General features: G+C 31.3%; 1 protein-coding gene across 2 annotated transcripts in view; it reads right to left on the bottom strand.

Moving 5' to 3' along the window:
• Nucleotides 1–22641, bottom strand: part of LOC127715077 (uncharacterized) — a 42321-nt gene that overhangs the window by 3994 nt on the left and 15686 nt on the right. For both annotated transcript variants that reach the window (XM_052221106.1, XM_052221107.1), the window contains 5 exons: nucleotides 16395–17360; nucleotides 14293–14584; nucleotides 9486–9557; nucleotides 6508–6579; nucleotides 178–279 (listed from right to left, as the gene is read on the bottom strand). In XM_052221106.1, the coding sequence (XP_052077066.1) occupies nucleotides 178–279; nucleotides 6508–6579; nucleotides 9486–9557; nucleotides 14293–14584; nucleotides 16395–17351 (1495 nt within the window). In that variant the 5' untranslated portion in view covers nucleotides 17352–17360. The remainder of the gene's footprint in view (nucleotides 1–177; nucleotides 280–6507; nucleotides 6580–9485; nucleotides 9558–14292; nucleotides 14585–16394; nucleotides 17361–22641) is intronic.

Below are 22641 nucleotides of genomic sequence, written 5' to 3'. Positions count from 1 at the left end.
TTTCCAGAAAAGTCCAGTAAATTGACGCAAATTCTTTCATTTTTTAAATTTTCATTAATAGGTTATAAGGTAGCTGAGTTTTTTGTGAGTAATTCTTTGAGTAAATTTATTTGAGGGATATATTGTTTTTTATTGGTTGTTATATCCACTTCCATGATTTAGTAGTAGGATAATCACCTTGTCTAAATGTCTTTTCAGATCCTGTAGCACCAGTTATATTATTAGATTGCTCTTTAAGTTCAACTGATCTTTCATCTCTTCTATCGGCAGCTTCTGCACCTTGAATTGAGATATAAAATTGAAATTTTGCTTGAGGTAGCATAATGCAAAGTCAAAACAATATATACTTCAAAATTTAAAATAATAATATAACTGTAACTTACCCAGTAATAAAAGACATTTGGTCACTTCAGTAGAATTGCAATTTGCGTGTCTTTACTGTATATATTGTAAAGACCATTCACTTAATGACATACATTTAAAAATAAGTATATTCTATTTAAAGTTTTTAGTATGTTCATATCTGACACAAGAGTGGAAACGCTGAAATTTCTTGCTTTAACGTAATGATTAGGACTGAACATTGTTTTCGAAGTCTTTGAGATTAAGGTCTTACCACATAGGTATCACAAAATATCAACATGATCAAGGATCTATGAAAATTTGGTTGAGCTCAGATTAATTCTGTCTTACGAACATGTACACCTTACCGCAAACTATGCAACAAACACAGTATTGTTAACGTGGAATTTTTCACAATTTAGATGACTAAACCTTTCGCGAATGAGTGAACTTCGCACATAAATGGTAAGTTCGTACTTGAAATTAATATAATTGCCTTTAAATAGACAAGTCGCGCATTTAACACGATCGCAAAATAAGCGAACATACCCCCGGGAAGTTTTTGTGTTTAGAGTAATTGAGGATATCTGATCTTAACGTTGGTCAATAATTCATGCAAATGAGGTAAAAGTCAAATGAACCCAGTCAAACTGATACCTTCTACTTTCAATCATTTTAGATACCATATAGAGTTGACCTATTACAGTAAATGATAAACTAATCTATTAATGAAAACTTGTTTGATATATACAAAATGAAAACTATTTATAACACATCTTTCTGAAATTGTCCATTTATAAATATAAATCATTAAGGTACTGAGGTTCCAACTTCTTCAGGCAGTCTATACATTATATGGGATCGGTTATTATTTTTAGCCCCCTTTTGGTCGAAAATCTTTAAGTGTTTTAGTTCTTATACTTCCTTGGCTTTCACATATTTGGATTTGATCGTTCCTGATTAGAGAAACCCAACAAAAGCGCGTCGGACGCATATGTGCTATTTTCATTTATTTTATCAGCAATTAATTTAGACAAAGTTTAAAGTTGACGCTAAAAGTGTTTCAATTGAAATTCTTGTTTGGATATAATTATATATATATATATATGCCTGAGTGAATGTGCAAGATATTCATTATTTATTGCATTAGTTTCATGGTAATATGTTTAGATACGACAACATTTTGTACAAAAAATGAATTGAGTCTTTTTTCATTGTAAGCATAAAAAATATCGCGACCCTTTAGAAAGAGTAGCAGATAAAAGTTATGTTATGTATCCAAGGTTGTCCACAAGAGACTTCTCAGGAATTTTGTGATTTGTGGATATATATTAAACATTGAACGTGAGTGATTGATAAATCTTATAAATGTCAATAAATTATATTCTCCTTTAAATATTCTTCTTTATTATCACCTTGACATAATTGGAGTGCTCATCCATAAGTTTTGCTAAGAATAAAGATGCATGCGTTCTTTAGGACAACCTGCTATCCAAAAGGGCAACTGAGTTTTACTTTTATTAACTCTAGGGACAAGATAGTAGAAATTATTTCAAAACCAATTTATTGCAAATCATCCATCAGAAATAGGTAATATGCCAGCTTTAGCTGGCACTTATGGTAGAAGCATCGAATTGGAATAAAGAACGATAACTCTCTCTACATGAGCAATCTAAAAAGTTTCGTCACTCTCGTTAAATCTCGTACGATTTTTTTTTTTTAATTTTCGAAGTAGATCAAGTCAAGTTATTTAACTCTTAAAAATATTTGTTTTCTTTTTTTTTCATTATATTTATTAAACAAACATTGTATTCTTGCTTGGCTCCAAATATAAGGTCCATTCTTCAAATAATGAAAACGAAATTAGCATTGGAATATCCGTAAGGACAATTTCAGGACATTAGTTTAACCCTTATATTTTTGATGGCTGCCAGATTCTCGTTTAATCGCGATCTTGAAAAAACGGGACAAAACGGAATAAATTTGATGTTAAATGTGACATGAATTCTTATTTGTTTACAAAAACAAGAATTTAGAAATTTTAGTAACTTGTGCAGTTTATTTCAATTTTATTGTACCACGGAAACAACCGAAGTTTGGACAACAACATCTTACGCCATGTTTCGTCGTCTGCTTCATCTTTCCATTATCAGTGACAAATCTCCTAAATTACCACAGGTACTTCATTTAAAAGTCACAATATCATAATTAATGATAACATTTGAGTGTAAAAGTTCCGTCCAGCCATGGGAACACAGAAAAACCCTCTGCAGTGCAAGCAATAAATTTTGGGAGAAACGTAGCCGGAGGCGGAGGTGAACACAGAACAGGTCAGGAATAACCACCAATTGGTGGATTATACCTCAATTGACGTACAATCCACCAATTGACATGTAATGGTATAGACCAATTGATGTATAATTTTTTTTTTTAAAGCAAATTATTCAACCAAAATGGAGCATTGTTTTCTTAAAACCATATAACTGTATGAAAACATGTCAAACATTCCTAGTTTAGTATAGTGACATAACATATTGCATTTAATCAATAATTGTATTTGCAGTTTCTTCTATTGTTATCTTGTCAATTCTTGGTCAATAGTACAGATGTTTCAACAAAAGAATTGTTGTACACATGCATTCTCAAGAGATGCAGCAGGCTTTGACAAAACTGAAACTTTCAGAGGACTCAATAATGGTCATAAAATAGGTTGTAAGTTGCAAAATGATGCTCCTATCTCACACTAGCATTTTATAACAAAAAAATTGCATTATACGCCAAGGTGAAGGTAGTAAAATCTGCTACAGAATTTCCCATATCAAGTTACAGTGATAATGAAGTTGGTTATACTGTGGAATGTGGTCACTGTTATTCCTAGCTAACAGACAAATGCAGGTGTAATTCAAAACTTAACAAAAGTTTAAAAAAAAATATATATATTCAAATTCACAATCTTCTAATTTGGAGACTGTCACTGTACTTCCTTTGACAAACTCTCAACAAATCTTGTCATTAATTATGACACATATCTACCTTAAACAGTCCCAGGAGATGGAGACTGTTTTTTTTTCACTCTCTAAGTTTAATCATAGTAAAAGGAGACTTGAGTCTGAGTGATACATTTAGGTATATATTGTATGCTCCCATATTGTCCAAAATTGGATTTTATGGGAATTACAATGGAGTTATGATAACCCATGATAATACCATGACTTTTGATAGGTATAGAGCATGTTACTTGGAAGTATGTGGGCTACATACATCTTTTGAAATTCAAGCTGCAGACACATTATTTGGAGGCAATATAAATATTTGCCTCCAGCAGTCACCAGTATATTTTATGCGTCAGTTTAAACCTGATCAAAACATTTTCACTTTACCGAATACTTTTATCAGGTGCACATTTCAACCTATTATAGCAATAAACAATTATGGCTATAACGTCACAGTACCCAAATTGCACCAAGTACCCAATTTTCACCCTATGTGTATGTATGTATTCAACAAAAATAACTGCAGAAATCTTACAAGTTTTTTTTGAGACATAAATCGTTCACAGTGAGAATATACATGTATCAACAGATGAAGCATTCCTGGGAAAAAGTAAATCTACGAAAACATCACCATGCAAAGTTATCTAATTATCATCTTTTAAAAATGTTAGCAACTTCACAACTTCAAGTTAATTTTCATGACCAAAATAAAATAAAGTACAAACAAAACAGCAATAAAATGCTTCGCCAAGCACAGCCTGATACAACCACAGATGTAGATTTAGCATATAAAAAACACCAAAAATTTTATGTCAGTTGAAATCAAACATATTTTAATTTTGGACCCTTCAAACTTTAATATGGACTTATTTGAAAACAGGTATCAGGTGAGCCCAAACATTTCTTTTCAGCAGCAGTCTCCAACTACATATCTCCTTAATTTTATATGATAGTCCCACAAAATTGTTGAAAATGTGTACATTTAATTTTTTTTCTAGATTCTCTCATGTCATGCATGTGAAAGCGGTACCTATTTGGTCACTATTTATGTGTTGCGTCTTAATATGAATTGTAACAATTTATAGCGACTGACCAGGTCAAACAAATACTTCTCAAGAAAAGTTGCAGCAAAAGACAACTTGGAACAGCACCAGCCATGCCAGACTATGTAGGAATAAAAACTCAAATCAGAATAGCATGGACGATATGTTAGTGATATGTCCTTGTGAATAGTAAGGAAAGCTATCAATAATTCCGCAATTTTATCAGGTTTATCGTACATTTTCTGTTCAAATTTTCACACAATCAGTGAATCGTTCAAAAAGGCTAAACTAAAGTTTTATTACCAGCTGATTACTGAAAGTTTCAAACAATGACAAGTGTTTCATTCATGAAATAACGTGTGCGTTTCTGTGAAAAAAATCATGTGCAATTTTGTGAATTAAAGGGAAAGAAGATCCTTTTGCGGTGCACTTGTGCATGTCAATTGCGAACTAACCCAATATATTTTCTTTATCATGACCAGTCCACTGATAATGACGTCGACATTATCAAGGACAAGAAGTACACATCAAAGGAAAAATGCACAAATTACAGATAAAATGATTTACACACACTGTTTCGTGTGTATCACCTGCCATATCAGTATTTGTTGCATTTATATATAAATGAGAAATAATCAATGTAAAAATGGTAAATTTTTGGAGAAAAAACCCAAAAATTATGGAAAAAAAACAACCCAAAAATGTTGTAATTGACCACTGACTCCTAAACTGTTGGTTCCATAACCCCCAAAATCAATTCTAACCTTCCTTTTGTGTATTGAACCTTCTGGTACAATTTCATACATTGTCATAGAGATCCATTTACTTAAACTAAAGTTATTGTCCGGAAACCAAATGTGTCTTCGGACAGCAACAGCGACATGATAGCATTACTCGAAAGCAAATTTTTGACATATTCCCCATTTCGATTCTCAATTTTATATTGCCATCGTATAAAAACTTGAAAAGTAAGCTAATAAAACAATTTTTGCAAGAAATGACATAAAACCGACTCTGAATTAGTACATGAAATTGATGTAGAAACCCACAAAAAGAAGATGATCAGGAATACATTTATACTACTGAGTAGTGTTCTCCCCTCAAATTTTAAATAGCATCCTAGAAAATAGCAAAATCTTTAAACATTCTTCTAAGCAGGCTCACTGTAAATTCAAACTCTTCTTTTAACAATCAGAATGATCCTCTTGCTGATCACATATATATGAGATGCAGGAAACTTGGAATACAATATGAACAACCAGCTAATTTAGAAAGTAAAAATAATTCAACAAACAGAAAGCGTTGTTTGCAATACTAAATAAAAAAAACCGCTACAACTTTTAGATATTGATGAAAAAGATATTCCAAATCCTCCACCTTTTCATGAAAATCAACAAAAAATTAATTTAATAAAGTTATGGATTGTATAACTGTACAGTATTCATAGTTTTGAAATTGAACAAATGTCTTATTATTTTAAATTTTATAAAATTTGCAAAGAAAGAAAAATGGATATGAAAATGCACAAGATAATGAATGTAAGCATTGTCATTTATATAAATCACCAATAAATTCATTTTCAGCAGAAAACAATAAGGGAGCAACCATTTAGCTTCAAAGGGGGTATGGTTTTTTGTTTGAGTCAGATTTTTTACACGTGAAGCACTTCAATGCTATCAATCAAAATTATTTAGTCAAAATATAACACTAGAAGGTATGGGGAAAATCTGGATTCAGAATATTTTTTTTTGTCCTCTGCTTGAACAGAGTATTTTTTGTCATCAATTTTTAAAGAAAAATACTAGTCCAAATAATTATGACGTCCAAGAAGGCTATTTTAAATTTTTGCTTTGATGCTTCCTGCGACACACCAAAAAAAAAATACCATACCTCCTTCTGCCTTTTGAAGTTCAATGATCTTTCCCTAAACATTTTCCATCTAAACTTATTATTTTATTTTAGACAAAAACTATATGTAGGACATTCGTCCTGAACATGCATGAAATATTTGCCACTGGGCGTTAAGCAAACCAACAATCAATCAATATGTAGGACATAGTTTTGGTAAGCTGGCATTCAAGGTAGCGCCTTCCTCATATTATTAATGTCATCATTGTTCCTTATTTTACCTTGACTCCGGGGTTCGCTTTCTATCAAATACGGCTCTGCATCAGCATCTAAGTCCGAATTTGTATTTTGATCTGTAAGATAATATTCATGTACCATCTATTTAAACTTAATAATGAAATTATGCAAATATTAGATAGTGTCAAGTTCTGATCATACTATTTTAATCTTGCTTTGTGTTTTGTTTTTTACAGCATTATTGTTAGAATATTTCTAAATCATAACTTTTGTTTAGACTGAAGTGTATAACTAAATATTTAGTGTATCCATTAAATATGCATTTATTGTCGCTTCATTAAGGTTATGGTGTTATTTGCACAGTTGAGTTTGCTTTAAAAAAAACATCATTCTTTTTTTGTTTGTCAATACAAGAGGTACATGTATGATAATGACTTTAAGGATGTTCGCTCCTCTTGTTTTTGAATTTTTGCCAGCATTTAAGGAGAGAGTGATTACAGAAATACTGTGACACTATTTACTCGCATAGTGGCATTATCCATATTTGGATTCTTAAGAACTCTTAAGAACTTAAGAATTTAAATTCACGGTCATTCTCCTTCGATCTGCCACTCTGTACACCACCATACCACATGAAAAATTAAAACACTGTCTAAAGGAAACAATCCACAATGCTTTCATCCATAAAAATGATACTATACGCTACAAATGTATTTTAATCTATATATGAGTCGGAGTTTTACAATTGTAAAAAACTAGAAGACCAATTTCACATACAAGTTTAATAATGATGTTCTTTCAAATTGGGTTCCAATGATACATCCTCCAGAACTAGAAATAAGAGAAACAACAGACACGACTTCCTCCACCTCATTTTTAAGACTTATACCTCGTATTTAACAAAAGCCGTCATCTAAGTACCAGAATCTATGACAAACAAGACGATTTTAATTTTGAAATTATAAATTTCTCCCACCTTAGCAGCAATATACCAACTTCACCTGCATATGGGATATACATTTCCCAACTCATTCGGTATTCAAGAGATTGCAGCTGCTACTCAGACTTTTTTAAACGTCACCAGAGTCTGAGCAGAAAGTTGATGAACCAGGGTTATGTCAAAGAACGTCTCGTCCTTTTTCTAAAAAAAAAGTTCATCGGAAGATACCAAGACCGTGTTGATAAATATTCCGTATTAACTTCACAAATAATAGATAATAAACGTTGTTTATCATCTTAATCACGTGTTAGAGTGGTTTTTTTTTGTAGTTTTTTTTTTGTATATTTTTAACCTTTACTGTTTAGTCCATTTTTGGTATTATTTTTTTGGCGTGGCTCGGTATTTATACATCTCGACATTGTGTTATTGTGCTATGGTCATTTATTGTATTCATGTCCTTTATTTTTGCTTATGTGCTTTAACTATAGAGTGTCTACATGCTCTTTTGTTTTTCTTTGTTGACATAGTTGTGTTTTTTTTTTATAGTGATTAAGATTACAACACAATGTTGACTGCTGTAATCAAATTTTTGACATTTTTACCTATTATGTCTGTTTGTTTTGTTCACACATTGTTTTCAATATAATGGAATTTTATTCGACTGTCATACAAGTGAGAGGTGTAACTACCTATAAAACCAGGTTTAATCCATAATTTCCTACATAAGGCCTTAGGTGAGGAAAATTTAAAATTTCAAAATTGAAATCGTCTTGTTTGTGATATGTTATGGTATTGAGATGACTGCAGATGTCAAATTCGAGGAAAATGTCTAGAAATGAGGCGTATGAACACGCTCTATCTGTGGTTTCTTTAATCTCTAGTTCACGAGGATATATTAATGGGACCCAATCAGAAAATTTGGATTGTTAATGGAAAAAAGTAATATTACAAAAATACCGAACTACCAGGAACTTCAAAACGGAAAGTCCCTTATCAAATGGCAAAATCAAAAGCTCAAACACATCAAACGAATGGAAAACAACTGTCATATTTCTGACTTGGTACAGGCATTCTCTTAAGAACTTGGATTTATTTCTTCTTTTATGAAGAGACTTAGCGCAGTTCTCCTGTATTTATATCAAGTACAGAATCATAATAAAAAAATTGAGGGATTTGCTAGGATCCGATTTGAACATGAATGAGTCTGAATACTGTATTTTTGTCTTTCTATATAATTTTACTATTTTACTTCGACTCCTTCATGCAAAGTTGACATCAAATTGATTGGATTTTTATTTTAAATCTCTTTTGGTCTAAAAGCTCTTCACGTGTTTCGGTTCTTATACATCTTATACACTATCAGCTTTTAACTATTTGGTTTTGGACGTTCCTGATGAAGAAAAGCCCAGAAAATATCTTCGGACGCATAAGTGTAATTTTCATTTTTATCATCAAATATTAATTTGAATAAAGATCACAATTGGCACTTTAAGTGTTTCAATTGAAAATCTTGTCTGAATATAAAGTTACATACCTGTCTGCATGAATGTTCAAGATATCCATTATTTATTGTAATAAAATTTATGGTAATATGGGTAGAAACGACATATTTTGTTAAAATAATGAATTAAGTCTATCTTCGTTGCCAGCATAAATAGGAAAGAATTGTGGTCTATTGATGCATTCTTAAAAAAGAAAAAGTTTAAGTAAGGTTCTTTTAAAACAACAAAGAGAATATAATGTGTCTATGAATAAAATGAGATGTGGTAAACGTCCACGAGACAGCAATGAGACAACAACACAAAGAAAAAATAGCAGAAAAAGGTAACAGTCAGTCTTCAATAATACCCACGTGTCTATACAATATCTCTAGCTCTATATCATTTAAAATAAATTGGCCAGTGTTTCACAAAACTTAATTAGTTGGGAAATAAAAGTAAATGGATTTGATCATATGTATTTCACTTGAAAAAAAACGGTCTGCACTAAAAAAAAAGTAGTAGACCGATTAACTCCAACATTAATCCCAACTGGACATTATACCTACCGTGATGTTAGTGTCATCCTTGTTCTTTATCTTACCTTGACTCCCGGGTTCGTCTATTGTCGAAAATGGTGCTGTATCAGTATCTAAATCCGACTTTATATTTCGATCTGTAATAATTGATTTATAATGTATTTGAACTTTATAATGAAAGTATTTAAATATTGAAATATTATCATGTGCTAGCCATTCTGTTTTCTTTTATATTGATATAATGTTAATCTTGAATTGAGTTTTGTGTTATATAGCATTTCTGTCAAATGTTTCTAAATCATAACTTTTGTGTAAAATGTATATATTAATATTTATTGTATCTATTAAATATACAATTATTGAGACTGCACTCAGGTATTTTTATTTGTACTGTTGAGTTAGTTGGCTTTTAAAAACGCCCTTTTTTTTAAAGAAATTTAAGGTGACGTAATCATAAATGGATAGTTTAGACTATAAGTTATGTATAATGCTAAAATATGCTATCTGCATAATAATCTTTTGACCAGTTGTTTAAAGAAGTGATAAATTTACCATTATCCAAAGTTTGGTAGCAATTATCTCTCTGTAAGAATAGTCAAATCAGTTTTATTGTATTGACTGCTTTTCTTTTATTTTCATCCTCGGTAGTGTCCGTGTTTGATAGAGGTTGCTGATGATAAACATACTTCCTAAAGTAGCTTGTAGTTTTCTTATAGTTTGGCAGTCATTAGCTTTTACTTTTTTATTTAGTTTTTGTCAGTTCTTCATTTTAACATGGTCAAGTAACCGCCCTTTTATCTGTCCTTTTGTTCTTAACACATTAAGGGTATGTACTTTCTGTTATGCGTAGCTCAAAGGATTTTGTTTCAAAATTATTCAAACCTTATAGTTATTGCACATAAAATAAAGATGTGCACTGCTTATTTTGGACACATTTGAATTATTTCCCCATTTTTGAATCTTGGTCAATTTCTCATTGAATGCTGTAGAATGTTTCTAGTTTGTGTTATGAGTTCCTTTAACATTATTCCAATTTTGCACTGTGATTGTTCATGGATTGAAGATGCGCACTTCCAATTCTGGACATTTTGTAATTATTTTTTCTCTGGTTTCTCATTTTGAAACTTATAAATGTTTCGCATTGGATGCTATAGTACTTGTTTGTGTCGTGATTAACTCTGTCAGTCTTTTCTCAACATTACTCCAACTTTGGACAGTGATTGTACACAGAATGAAGACGTGCACCAGTTTTTTGAATTTAGATAGATCATATTCATTTTAGGTTTGGAACCTAGTAATTTTTGTCATGGACTGCTATAATTAAAGGGTACATTTACTAAAGAGTGAGATTTTTGTGCTTTGATAGGAATGATTATAAATTGTAGTTATTCCCCTTTGTCCATATGTTACATGAACTGTTTTATCATGTGAATATTTTTTATTCGTTATAATTCATTTTGGGGTTAGAATATTATGTATTGAAAGCAATAACCATTATATCATCGTTTGTTGTGTTTGACCGAAAAAATACCCCGTTACATCTATAAAAAAAATAAATAGACGAAAGTTTTTGTCATGTGTAGCTCCGTCTGTTTTCTATCAACATTATTCAAACTGCATAATGCCGTTTTTGGGCAAAATTAAGATTTCATTTTCATATTTTTCGAGACTAATTTACAGATTATTGTCAATAGCACTAAAACTAATATTTTTGAGGTACAACATAATATTGGTTTGTAAGTCATCCAATTGAATCACCTGTTTTCATAAGACAGAGGTATACGATTGTGTATTGCTAAACATAAATTTGATGAAACTTAGTTTTATTGTTCTTTTAAAATTTTTATTAATAAGTTAGAGAAATCAAATGCAATTCCCCATATAATTAATATTTCCCTAGGGCATAGGTAGCAATATACAGTTAGAAGTGTGGTTTCGCATTTTGGCCATGGTGGATTTTTCAAATATGAAAGTTATTGTGTAATAAAATTCATTTTTAGATAGCTGATGACTAATCAAGCCTTCAAAGTGTGTTTATAGGATTATAAAGATTATTTTTGACACGTTTTATGGGCTATTTTCTGTTTTACTGTCCGTATTTTCATATCTCGACCGGCCATAGGTCCAAAAATTATTGTAATGTTTACAAACACTTTTTTTCATTGAACTTTTTGACGCAATTTTACGAAAAATGAGACGAAAGACATATGATTTTCATTTGATCTCTTGATAGATATATGTAAACAGTTACATAAAGGTAACACTCCAAGGGATTGAAATTCTACTTTAAACAAATTTTGGGGAAATATGTGACATCTTCACACCCCTTTTTGCAATCTTTTATAGCAAATGAATGCAGAGTGTTTTCCATAGACACAACAAAAAGAAATTATATTTTAACTACTGGAAATCAAATCTATGGAAGATACTGATTACAAACATATGCACATATATGACACAAACAGTAGGCTTAATGTGTAAGAAAGCAAGGAAAAGGGGATGGTAAAATTTATGAGGGTAGATTTATTTTTTTTTTCCTAACTGTATATTGCTACCATAACTCTTATCTTTTTAATAATTGATCGGCACTGATTTTCGAGTTTTTCCGAGACATTGCTGATATAAATCTAAGATGTAAGTTTTATAAAAATCTGGCAAGAGTTATACACGTGAGATCAATAACAAAATCGGACTGACGAACGTAGGGACGGACGGACAGACGCCTGGTATTTCTATGTCCCCGCAATGCGTCACGCGGGGGACAAAAAACGGATCACGATACTCATGTTCTTGCTACACAGCAAATGGATACATTTTTTATATTTATAAAACTCAGATATCTAAATTATTTTCCCTTATAATACAAAGTATGGTTTTGTTTAAATGAATCCACAAAATGTCTGTTTTTGTTATTACAAATTAATTTTATACCATACGATGAAATTATAAAAATTTCTGTATTAAAAGAAAAAGTCTCTAAAAAAAACTAAAGCCTAGAATGAAAAAAAGGTAGAATGTAAATATTCACTATTTAGATGCAGATTTGGTAGATGATCGTTTTTTTTTAAATAGCAAATATAATACATAAATGCAACGAAATTGATGGACTTTCATCTAAATATGTTTTATCTTATGGTTATAATTTTTTCACGAATGCCGACTATTTCTTTTGTTATCTATTATCAAATATATTTTTTTGTGTTATAAGCTCATTGGTAAGGTGACCATTTCTATAAGCACTTTATTAACGCTATCTTCTAATATCTGATATCTAAATTTTATCACTTAGTTTTCTATCTGGTCACATAATAATCCCTTTTAAGTGTTTTATCCTTACAAAATTTGCTGTTTACTATGTATTTTTTTTTATATTCCCATCCTCCTTATCCATTCACGTAGTTATAGTTATAATGACAGTGGGACTCATTTGTATGACAATAGCACTCACTTTATCCCTAGTGGAGTCAAATGTTTAGAAGGGATTAATTAGCCTAGTGTGGGAAAAAAATTATTTCGTGTGTTTGTATTTGTTGCACACTTAATATTAATGGCCATGTTGATTTGACCTTGAATTGCATTTGTTTGACAGCTTGAATTCTTCAACAATAATTGTTTTTTTGACATCATGAATTTATCATTTACTTCAAAGTTTGTTATCAATCAGCCCCCAAATAGATATTCAAAACGTATTCTATTATGATATTTCATTTAATCATCAGAGTAAGCGATAGTGGCGATTATGTTGATGTTCGATTTGGTCAGCGATAATCTAAAAGAAGTCAGAGCATCACTACTTATTAACCTAAAGATCGGTACCAGTTTGGTTTTATATGATTTAAAAAAAAATGATTTCTTCCTGTTTGTATTGTCACTAAATTCATTTGTTAGTCATTTTTGGAAATGTCAGATGAAAGGGTAGAGTCGTTATGTACTATCTTGATAACCTAAGAGTGGTTTTTTTATGTGCTGGTTTATGTTGTTTTATGTATCCGTTTTTATTCTTGTAGTTAGTCACCACTTCGGTGTTATCATGTATATCTATTATATAGTCATTTTTATAAATTTACTGTTTGCAAACGTATGAATTATTCTAAATAATAAGGATGTTCTTATCCCAGACAGAAAACCTTAGCCGTATTAGGCACAACTTTTTGGATCTTTTGGTCCTCAATGCTCTTCAACTTTGTACTTGTTTTAGCTTTCGAACTTTTTTTATCTGAGCGTCACTGGTTAGAAACGCGCGTCTTGCGTATTAAATTTTAAACCTGGTACCTTTTGTTACCTATTATTCGTATGTTTCTCTGTCCTATATGTTCTCCCATTATTTGTATTGTAGTCCTGTCATGTAATGTTGTCATTTTAGTGTTATATTTAACATTGCCATAAAAGCGGGAGGTTTGGCTAGCCACAAAACCAGGTTCAACCCACCATTTTTTTCTTAAAATGTCCTGTACCAAGTCAGGAAAATGGCCATTGTTATATTATAGTTCGTTTCTGTGTGTGTTACATTTTAATGTTGTGTTTCTGTTGTGTCGTAGTCCTCCTCTTATATTTGATATGTTTCCCTCAGTTTTAGTTTGTAGCCCGGATTTGTTTTTTCTCAATCGATTTATGAATTTCGAACAGCGGTATACTACCGTTGCCTTTATTTAGGCCCTATAATCAAAGTTGACCAATTGTTGTTGGCAACTATGATATCGATCATTCAATTATAAGATAAGGAGTATAAAGTTTTCTGGTACAGATATTTTCATTGTTATATCTCGTTTTTCACTTTTAAAAGTAATCATTAGATAATGCATTATTTTTTTTTTTCGACAAAAATTTACACAACAACGACAAAATTTCAAATTCATACGTATTTTGACTTACCACGTACTAAGATATTGAGTTCAATCAAGGTTTTTTCAATTCCATCCACACGATCTGGCAATGACTGAAGATTCGAAACCCCAGCTTGTGTGTTTTCTGCGACTGACTGAAGATTCAAAACCCTAGTTTGTGTGTTTTCTGTGACAGACTGGAGATTCAAAACCCCAGCTTGTGTGTTTTTTGCGACTGACTGAAGGTTCAAAACCCCAACTTGTGTGTTTTCTGCGACAGACTGAAAATTTTGAAACCCTGCTTCCACGTTTTCTGACAGCTCTTTCATATCCTGTATAATCTAAATGTCACAATATGAAAAATTACTATACACACATGAAATGTATTTTCTCATTATAAATAAGACATATAGATGTGAGTTTTTCGTGTAAAATAAAACTAAAAAGTGTGTTTTTAAATACAGCTTTTCATTAAATGAAACACGGTCGGTTTGTGAATAATGATAAAGTGGTTTGATTTTGGAATTCCATTACAACAGAGCAACACAGACGACTAGGCTAAAATATGTATGTTTCATGGGTTGACTACCTTAATTTCAATACATATTACACCCTGTCAAAATGTTGCGAATATTGACCTCTTCAAGTCGACAATTTACCAGATTGGCCAACTTCAAGACCCGTGTACAAATATAAAAAGAGCAAGCATCAACATGAAATTGTAAAAAAAAAGTAGTCAATAATCTGTATTCTGAAGAAAAATATGAATGAGACTCTTCAAAACGAAGACAATGTTTATTTACTTTTTAATGCAACTATCTAAATCAACTAAAAAATATAATAGATGTGAGGAATAGAGTTCAGTCATATCATAACTTATAGATAATCTTTCATTTTCTGTTAAAAAGTCCAAAATAATAAGTGAAGAAACTTAACACTTCTAGTAGTTATTAACATTATCATATATTTACGTATAACTTAAGATCTCCGCAACATAAATTTATTCTGAAATTATGCTTAAAAAATGGATAAATATTAGTTGAGCGAATGATTAGAAAATTTTCAAGATGTAAAATTGAATCGTACGAATATAAAAATGCTTGTGTGGTCCAGTATAATGATACAAAACCAGCGCTATGATAACCCTTATACTTATATCTTTGTCCAAGGTTTCTTAGAGGACATGATAGTGCATAAACATGTTAACAATATCAATAAAATAGAAAATTAGAGTAGAGATACTAAAACTTGGGCTATTCCTGGTACATGTACTATAGCTACAAGTGAGTCATGCAGTATTCACTCAGAGCATAGCATAAAGACAAAAAAGATTCTAAATATTATCATACATGCATCTTCCGCGTTTCTGAAATGTCTTTGATAATATACACATTGTATCTGCATGCATGTTATGCAATTCGTTTGCGACAACGATTCTCTCAAAAACTCTCTTGAATCAATGGTGAAGAAGTAAAACGTCCTAAAGTACTACATTTTTTTAAATATCTCTTTTTCTGCACTTAAGCCATTTCATCTGAATTCTAAGAACATATAGTGTCATTTCATCGTTGTGAAATTCTCTAATTAATATGATGATAAATATGCAACAACAGACATCCCCCAAAAGAGTTTTTGGAGAGACCTTTTTTATCACAAATATTATATCATTATAAAAATAAGGAGATGTGGTATGATTGCCAATGAGACAACTATCAACCAAAGTTCAAATGAAGTGGATGTAATTAATTATGTTTCCATCTTTCTGGTGTAAAACAGAATTACATGTATGTTGAATTGATATTTATAATAGAATATACTGCAGATTATGGAGATAGTTCCCTTTTCAGACTTTTTCATAGTACATTTCATATGATGTCATATGATTTATATCTGGTCTGACCATTGGTATAAGTAGAAGATATTGGTTGCTTTTAATATTACTTTGCATTATGAACAGTATATCAAAACCAAAAATATGTAGGTTTTCACTTCTTGAATCACATTTTCATGATTCTAAGTGGAGTGGTAATTTAGTAGAATGTACATGTTACAACTGTTAAACACCTTATAATAGAATATAATCAATAATAGCATATTTTAAACAATAGAACAGCATTGAAGTATATTGCTACATTATTTCATTTAATCTACCTCATTCTGTTGTAGCAAATTTGTCATTACTTGTCTGTATAATTCCTCTGTAAGTGGTTTGACTTTCAAGTCCTTCAACCTTTGGGTAAATTCTTGAACAGCTTCTTCTCTCTTCTTTTTGTCGAATATACCATGATTTAACAACTCAGGAACCTTTTCCTGAATAATTTTCCATGTTTTTTTATATTCATCTTTGGACATCTTACTATTACGAGAATGGCCAAGAAATTTATTTCGGACTTTCACCAATGACTCTATGCATTGTTTCAACGAACAACAGCTTCGGAGAACCATATAAGTCAACCAATCACCTAGCGAGTCTTCTCTTAAGTTGTTTGCCGAAAATTGACAAATGCAATCACCAATAGAGCCTGTGTTTTTACATGAAACTGATCCTTGCTTACCAAATAAATTCTCAAATTCCTGTTCGGTGATTTTAAAGTCATCGGTACTCGGTTGATTGCCTGGTGAGCAGTAACAGCAAGGTTTTTTGTCATAGAAATGATACAGCTTATGCTTGTTATCATCTAATAAATCTTGCAAGGACTTGCTTTGATTGGACAGGCAACTTGGCCAATAAATGATTTCAGAAAAAATAGTTAAAAACGCGTTTAAAAACGACAAGTCAAACTTCTTTGATTCAATTCCAGGAATGGCAGTTGAGCAGCAAAAACTGAGATTTTTTTCTGAATGTATTTTTGATTTTTCATACACAATTTCCATTTGAGATTTCGTAAGAATAATTCTATTTCTAAAAAGTGGGCTATTAATGTCACATTTAGAATGACATTTCTTTGAAAAATGATGGTAAAATCTATGCTGATAATTATTGAATATATCTTCTAAAGAGCTCGGAATATTTGAATCAATCACACTTCGCACAGCATCCTGTATCTCATCTAACACAGCTAATCCGACCCTTGTGAGGTTATCTTTTTCGTCTTCTTGTTTATCCATGATTTTTTTCTGTAGAGATAAATGTATGGTCTATAAGAAACCAAAGATGAAAGTGACAATAACAAGTTTTTAACACTAGCAATTAGCGCATAAAAAATGCACGGTGTGCATGGTTAAAGTAGAAACTAGACTATTATATATTTCTAGATTATTAACAATGGAATGTTCCTCTGCACAAAAAAGTTATGGTTATGAACAGAAAATTAGGTAAACCCTTAACCATACCCAATACTCATTACGGAAGGTGTAGAATATCTATTCAAACTTATATAGTTTCTTAAGCTAATGTATTGGAGACACATTAAAATAAGCAATGTTGCTTGTTTCTGGATCCTATTTTTTTTTATAATAATGTATTACATTATATAGCATGATTTGATTTCTCTAAAAAAAAATAATGTTTAAAACAAGATCGAAAGTTGATGTCTAGTTTCGGGGTTTGTTTTTTAGAGGTGTGCTTTTATAATTGTTGTTTAATTACTCTTATATATCAAGTTTTACATGATTTTATAACTTAAAACAAACGTGTATAAGTTACCATAGTTAAAATCATCATGATTAACAAAAGAATTCCAATGACTCAACTAACCAAAACCTCTAGAAGGCACATTTACATTCTTTAAAACTTAACAATTAACATTTTAGACTTATGGGACAGTGCAACTGCCAATTACCATTATCACATTGGTCGTACCACTTGTAAATTGTTTTGTTTTTATGAAAATTAACCAGAAATATTTTTCAACAAAATACTTTCGAAAAAATACTATCGACAATTAAACATGGTAACGATGTTGTTTGATAAAAACTTCAAAAGTGGTGATTTACCATACTATCGTCACGTTTCGGGAATATAAATTTAAATCGATTGTGAATCGACTAAATTTCATTCTCTTATGGTTGCGGCATGTTATATATTTCTTGTATGAAGCTATATTACTAGTACACACTGCACGGAGTGAGATACGAAAAAGTGATACGAAAACTGCGTTAATTTGATTGGCTTATGCAGCATCATGAGACGATATTACATTAGCTATTCGTTACGTCATTGATGACTGTCAAAGGTTAAGACGATGTAAATTTTGTCCATGGCAACAGACATATGTGATTTCTTCAATAATATACAAAACACTCTCACTTTTCACCTGAATTTTTTTTTTTTTTTTTTTTTGTCAAATGTTATTAGCCAATTTATTTGAATCTTTTCTAATGATTATCCTGTTGGTGATAATTGAATCAAGAAATAATATGTTACGTTTCCTGATAAACATTGCCAAAATTGCTTTGAGTGGGATCATGTTGTGGGATGATGTAGATGCATGGGAAACTAGCTTTTGTATACGTAGTCGACTGATCTTGTACTACAATACACGAACTTGGTACCAATACATGAGATGTTGGGGTTAAGTTAATGAGGGGAATCTAGCTTCACAGTTCATTCACAAACAAGTCGGCAGTGCAATATACAATAAACATAAACGAATGGGTAAAGTCCAAATCTAAAATGAAACAGTATTGCATGTTAGTAATTTTAAACCAAAAACAATTGCTTACGTTGGATGATCCGAACGCAGTTAATGTGCGCTCGTTGGCATATTCAAACGGAGTTCCTGGATAACAATTTTACCTTCTTTAAGTAACAAATAACGTTGCTAGCAACAGCGTTTGTTATGGTCATTTTGTCAACAGAAATAAGATGACGGATTTATTCCGGTTATCAAGGTGAATTATTTACCTGCCTATTTATTTTAAATAATGTTAATTGATCAAATAGACAAAATGAATAACTGTTGGATTCTAGATCAAAACTGACCATATTAACATACGTAAATTTATGATCTAACAATTTTAAAGTCATATGAAATGAGTTTCTTTAAATTTAATGTTATCGAAATTATTGAACCAATGCATGCATATATACTAAACTAAGTCCTGTATGCACGTTTTGTTTTAATTATTACGAATCTATAACGTATTATCGACAAATAATATTTCATTCAGTGATTGTTGATATCAAGCTAATTAACTTTCGAGTTAGTGGCCGAGGTTTACCGGATCGTGACATTGATATACAATCAACACAACGCACGTGGAGCTCGCGACAAATAATTGAAGTAAAAGAGCCATGATATTCGTTTTTTTTATATTTTCCATGCGTTCCGATTTTTTACTTAAACTCTCCTAAACAGTTGTTAAATGGTTTGTTGCATTAGGTTTGTTCTTTCATAGTCAGTAATTACTATTTACCTTCCAGTACATTTTTGTTTACATTATTTCATCACGTTTTTCCCCTCGCGCTTGCGCTGTGCGGTGGCCGAAGTTCTAATGAGAGGTCATGAAGTTAAGGTCACTGCATACGGGAAAATATCGGCGAATTACTATACAGGAGGACAATAATTCAATATCAGTATATTTATGAAAAATTATATGACATAAAGGATTTCCTTTTACAAGAAAGTTAACGTACACTTGTTATATAGTAACACTTAGCCATTCAGGTATATAAAACGTATTAAACTTTTTTTTTAAATTTGAATTTTCATATGACTTTAAGGTGTAAACAAATATTTCGGACATTTTAAATACATTGTGAATTTCGAGATTATTACTTTGAAATGATTTAAATATGCCTGGCACAAAAATGTAAACGTTAATAAATTGTAAGAGGGATCAACATAATTTGGTAGTTTTTAATATAACATTTAGCACACCAATGAAGTGTTACATTTTTTAGACCTTTTGGACATAACATAACAAGAGTACACATTCTAAAATGACTCATCTGGTTATTTGATTATCGTCAAATCATATGATAACAGTCAAATAATATGATAACAGTCAAATAATATGATAACAGTCAAATAATATGATAACAGTCTTTCAGAAAGATTCTTTCTACATGAATCAATAACCCAACGTTGGATAATGCAGAAGGCCAATGGTAGACGAAACCTGTCCAGGGAGGAAGCAAATGTACACCTTGCAAAGTTAATAATTCAACCTCATTTGAATCTGTATCCATGCGACTTTTGATTCAACATTTGTTGGAAGTGGGGTGCGCATGTGTTTAACATGGACAGTGATTAAAACGAATGTCAACTAAAAAAGTGATAGTAGGGAGGGAAGTCAGTAAAATGGAGACCGATTTCTTTGATTGAGTCGACCCGCAAAAAGTCAGTCCTGTACAGTTATTAGTAAATGATTTACATTTAATTTATATGTTTTTATTGATGAAATGAGATCAAATACAACTAAGAAAATCGACTTATTACATGAAACAAAACTTGAAGTTAAAAAACATAACCCATACTTAGGATTGGAGCTGGACAACAAGCGACAACTGGAACCACCACAATACCTCCAAGATAAATAAAACGAGACAGCAAACAAATTTTGTGAGAAGAAATTTGTATCGATGCTTCAATATATCAAACAACATGCTTATATTGCACTGGTTAGACGACATTTAGCATATAGCAGTACAATATGAGACCCTCACTGGAAGTAGGACATCAAAAAGGTGGAAACAATACAACACATAGCGCCAGGATTTGTAACAACAACTACAATTACCAAACTGGGTCAAATACAACAATTATACGCTGTGTGAATTGGCCTATTCTTAAAACAAGGAAACAGCAAAACGCTTAATCCTATTTCAGAAGATACTATGCTACCAAGTAGCCACCGAAAATCCACAGTACTTTATTGTTAACAACAAAAAAATGCGACATAGTCACTCAGTCAATATCATACAACCACATTGCAAAACCTCTGAACACAGGTTCTATCGACAATCGAAGACTAGAAACAACTTCCATGAAACATTGTTACGAAAACCCCATTCGGACACCTTCAGGGAAAACCTCTTGTCGCAATTCTGTCATGAGACCAGGAACACGGTGATGCTGACGTAGAATAAAATCCAGGTTTTTATCATGCACCACACCAACCACATTTTAATTTGTACATAGAATTTTTCATTTTTCCTTATTCACACTTTGTTCAGCACCTGCACTTGATGACACAGCATAAGCGTAATGGAATTTTCCTTTGTTGATAAACGAAAAAAGAAGAAGTAGACGAAGAAGATTCTAAAACAGGCATAACTGACCTATTAATTTGGAACGACTTAAGCACGACAAATAATTTTGATTGTTGAATCATTAAAATTCTCAAGACCACATGACTCCTCTCGGATAAACAATTACTCTATAGACAAAAAAATAAAACCCTATATTCATAGTAAATAATATGCAGACATTAACCCAAAATAATTAGTATTTAAGTGTGTAGTTTCAGAGGAGAAGAGTTGTGTTTATGGTTTTCACTCGATTGGAGGAACTTAATAAAGATCGTTCGTAGAGAACCATTTGATTTTCAGTGTGGGAGGAGGGACAGAAAGATTTGGGAAACGATTACCTGAATAGATAAAGTGTTGCCAAAACAAAATGAAAATAAATATTTTGCCAACAAAATGCAATTCATCATGAGCAATAAAAGCATTTAAATATCAGAAAACAGTTCAGGTATTTGCAACTAAACCAGAAAAAGACAAGATATAATACCGATTGTTATTGACATACAAAAACAGTGAAAAGGTATCAATTTGATGACACAAAAATGGAATCAATTAAAGTTTCATAACTATAAAAACTCGTCTGAAAGTGTAACTATTCTTGTTTAATCAAAGGGAATTAATCTTTTTCAGATAAAGAGAATTGATATAATAAATTATTTTTCTAAATTCATAACTATAAAACCTCGTCTGAAAGTGTAACTATTCTTGTTTAATCAAAGGAAATTAATCTTTTTCAGACAAAGAGAATTGATATAATAAATTATTTTTACCTCTATGTAATTAAGATACAGTCGTCCCATATCTTCGTGGCATACGTCATTCAGATACCAATCATAAAACTTCACTTCACAGCAAATGCAGATTTTTAACACTGAAATGCTCAGTCTTGAGTTTTCTTTGTTGTTTTTTTTTTTAACTGTTGTTTGTCTTTTCGTCGTTTTTCGTTTTTTGTCATGGCATTGTCAGTTTGATTTCGACTTATTAGTTTAAATACCCCTTTAGTAAATCGCCTCTCTTTTAAAGCACCAAAGGAAAAACGGCTTATGTTCTGCCCAAGTTAGATCGATCTTGTATCATGTTATAGTAATTAGTTATGGTAATTTTAATACTGTTAGGTCATCTAGATCAATATATCATCACATGTTTAGACGTGCATAATAAAATTAAAATTTTATGTGGCGGCATGGTAATTAACATTATCATCCT

Source organism: Mytilus californianus, unplaced genomic scaffold (genome assembly GCF_021869535.1).
Source record: "Mytilus californianus isolate M0D057914Y unplaced genomic scaffold, xbMytCali1.0.p SCAF_9, whole genome shotgun sequence".
Classification (NCBI taxonomy): Eukaryota; Metazoa; Mollusca; class Bivalvia; order Mytilida; family Mytilidae; genus Mytilus; species Mytilus californianus.
The sequence above is the reverse complement of the archived record's forward strand: the minus strand, read 5'-3'. Positions and strand labels throughout refer to the sequence as shown.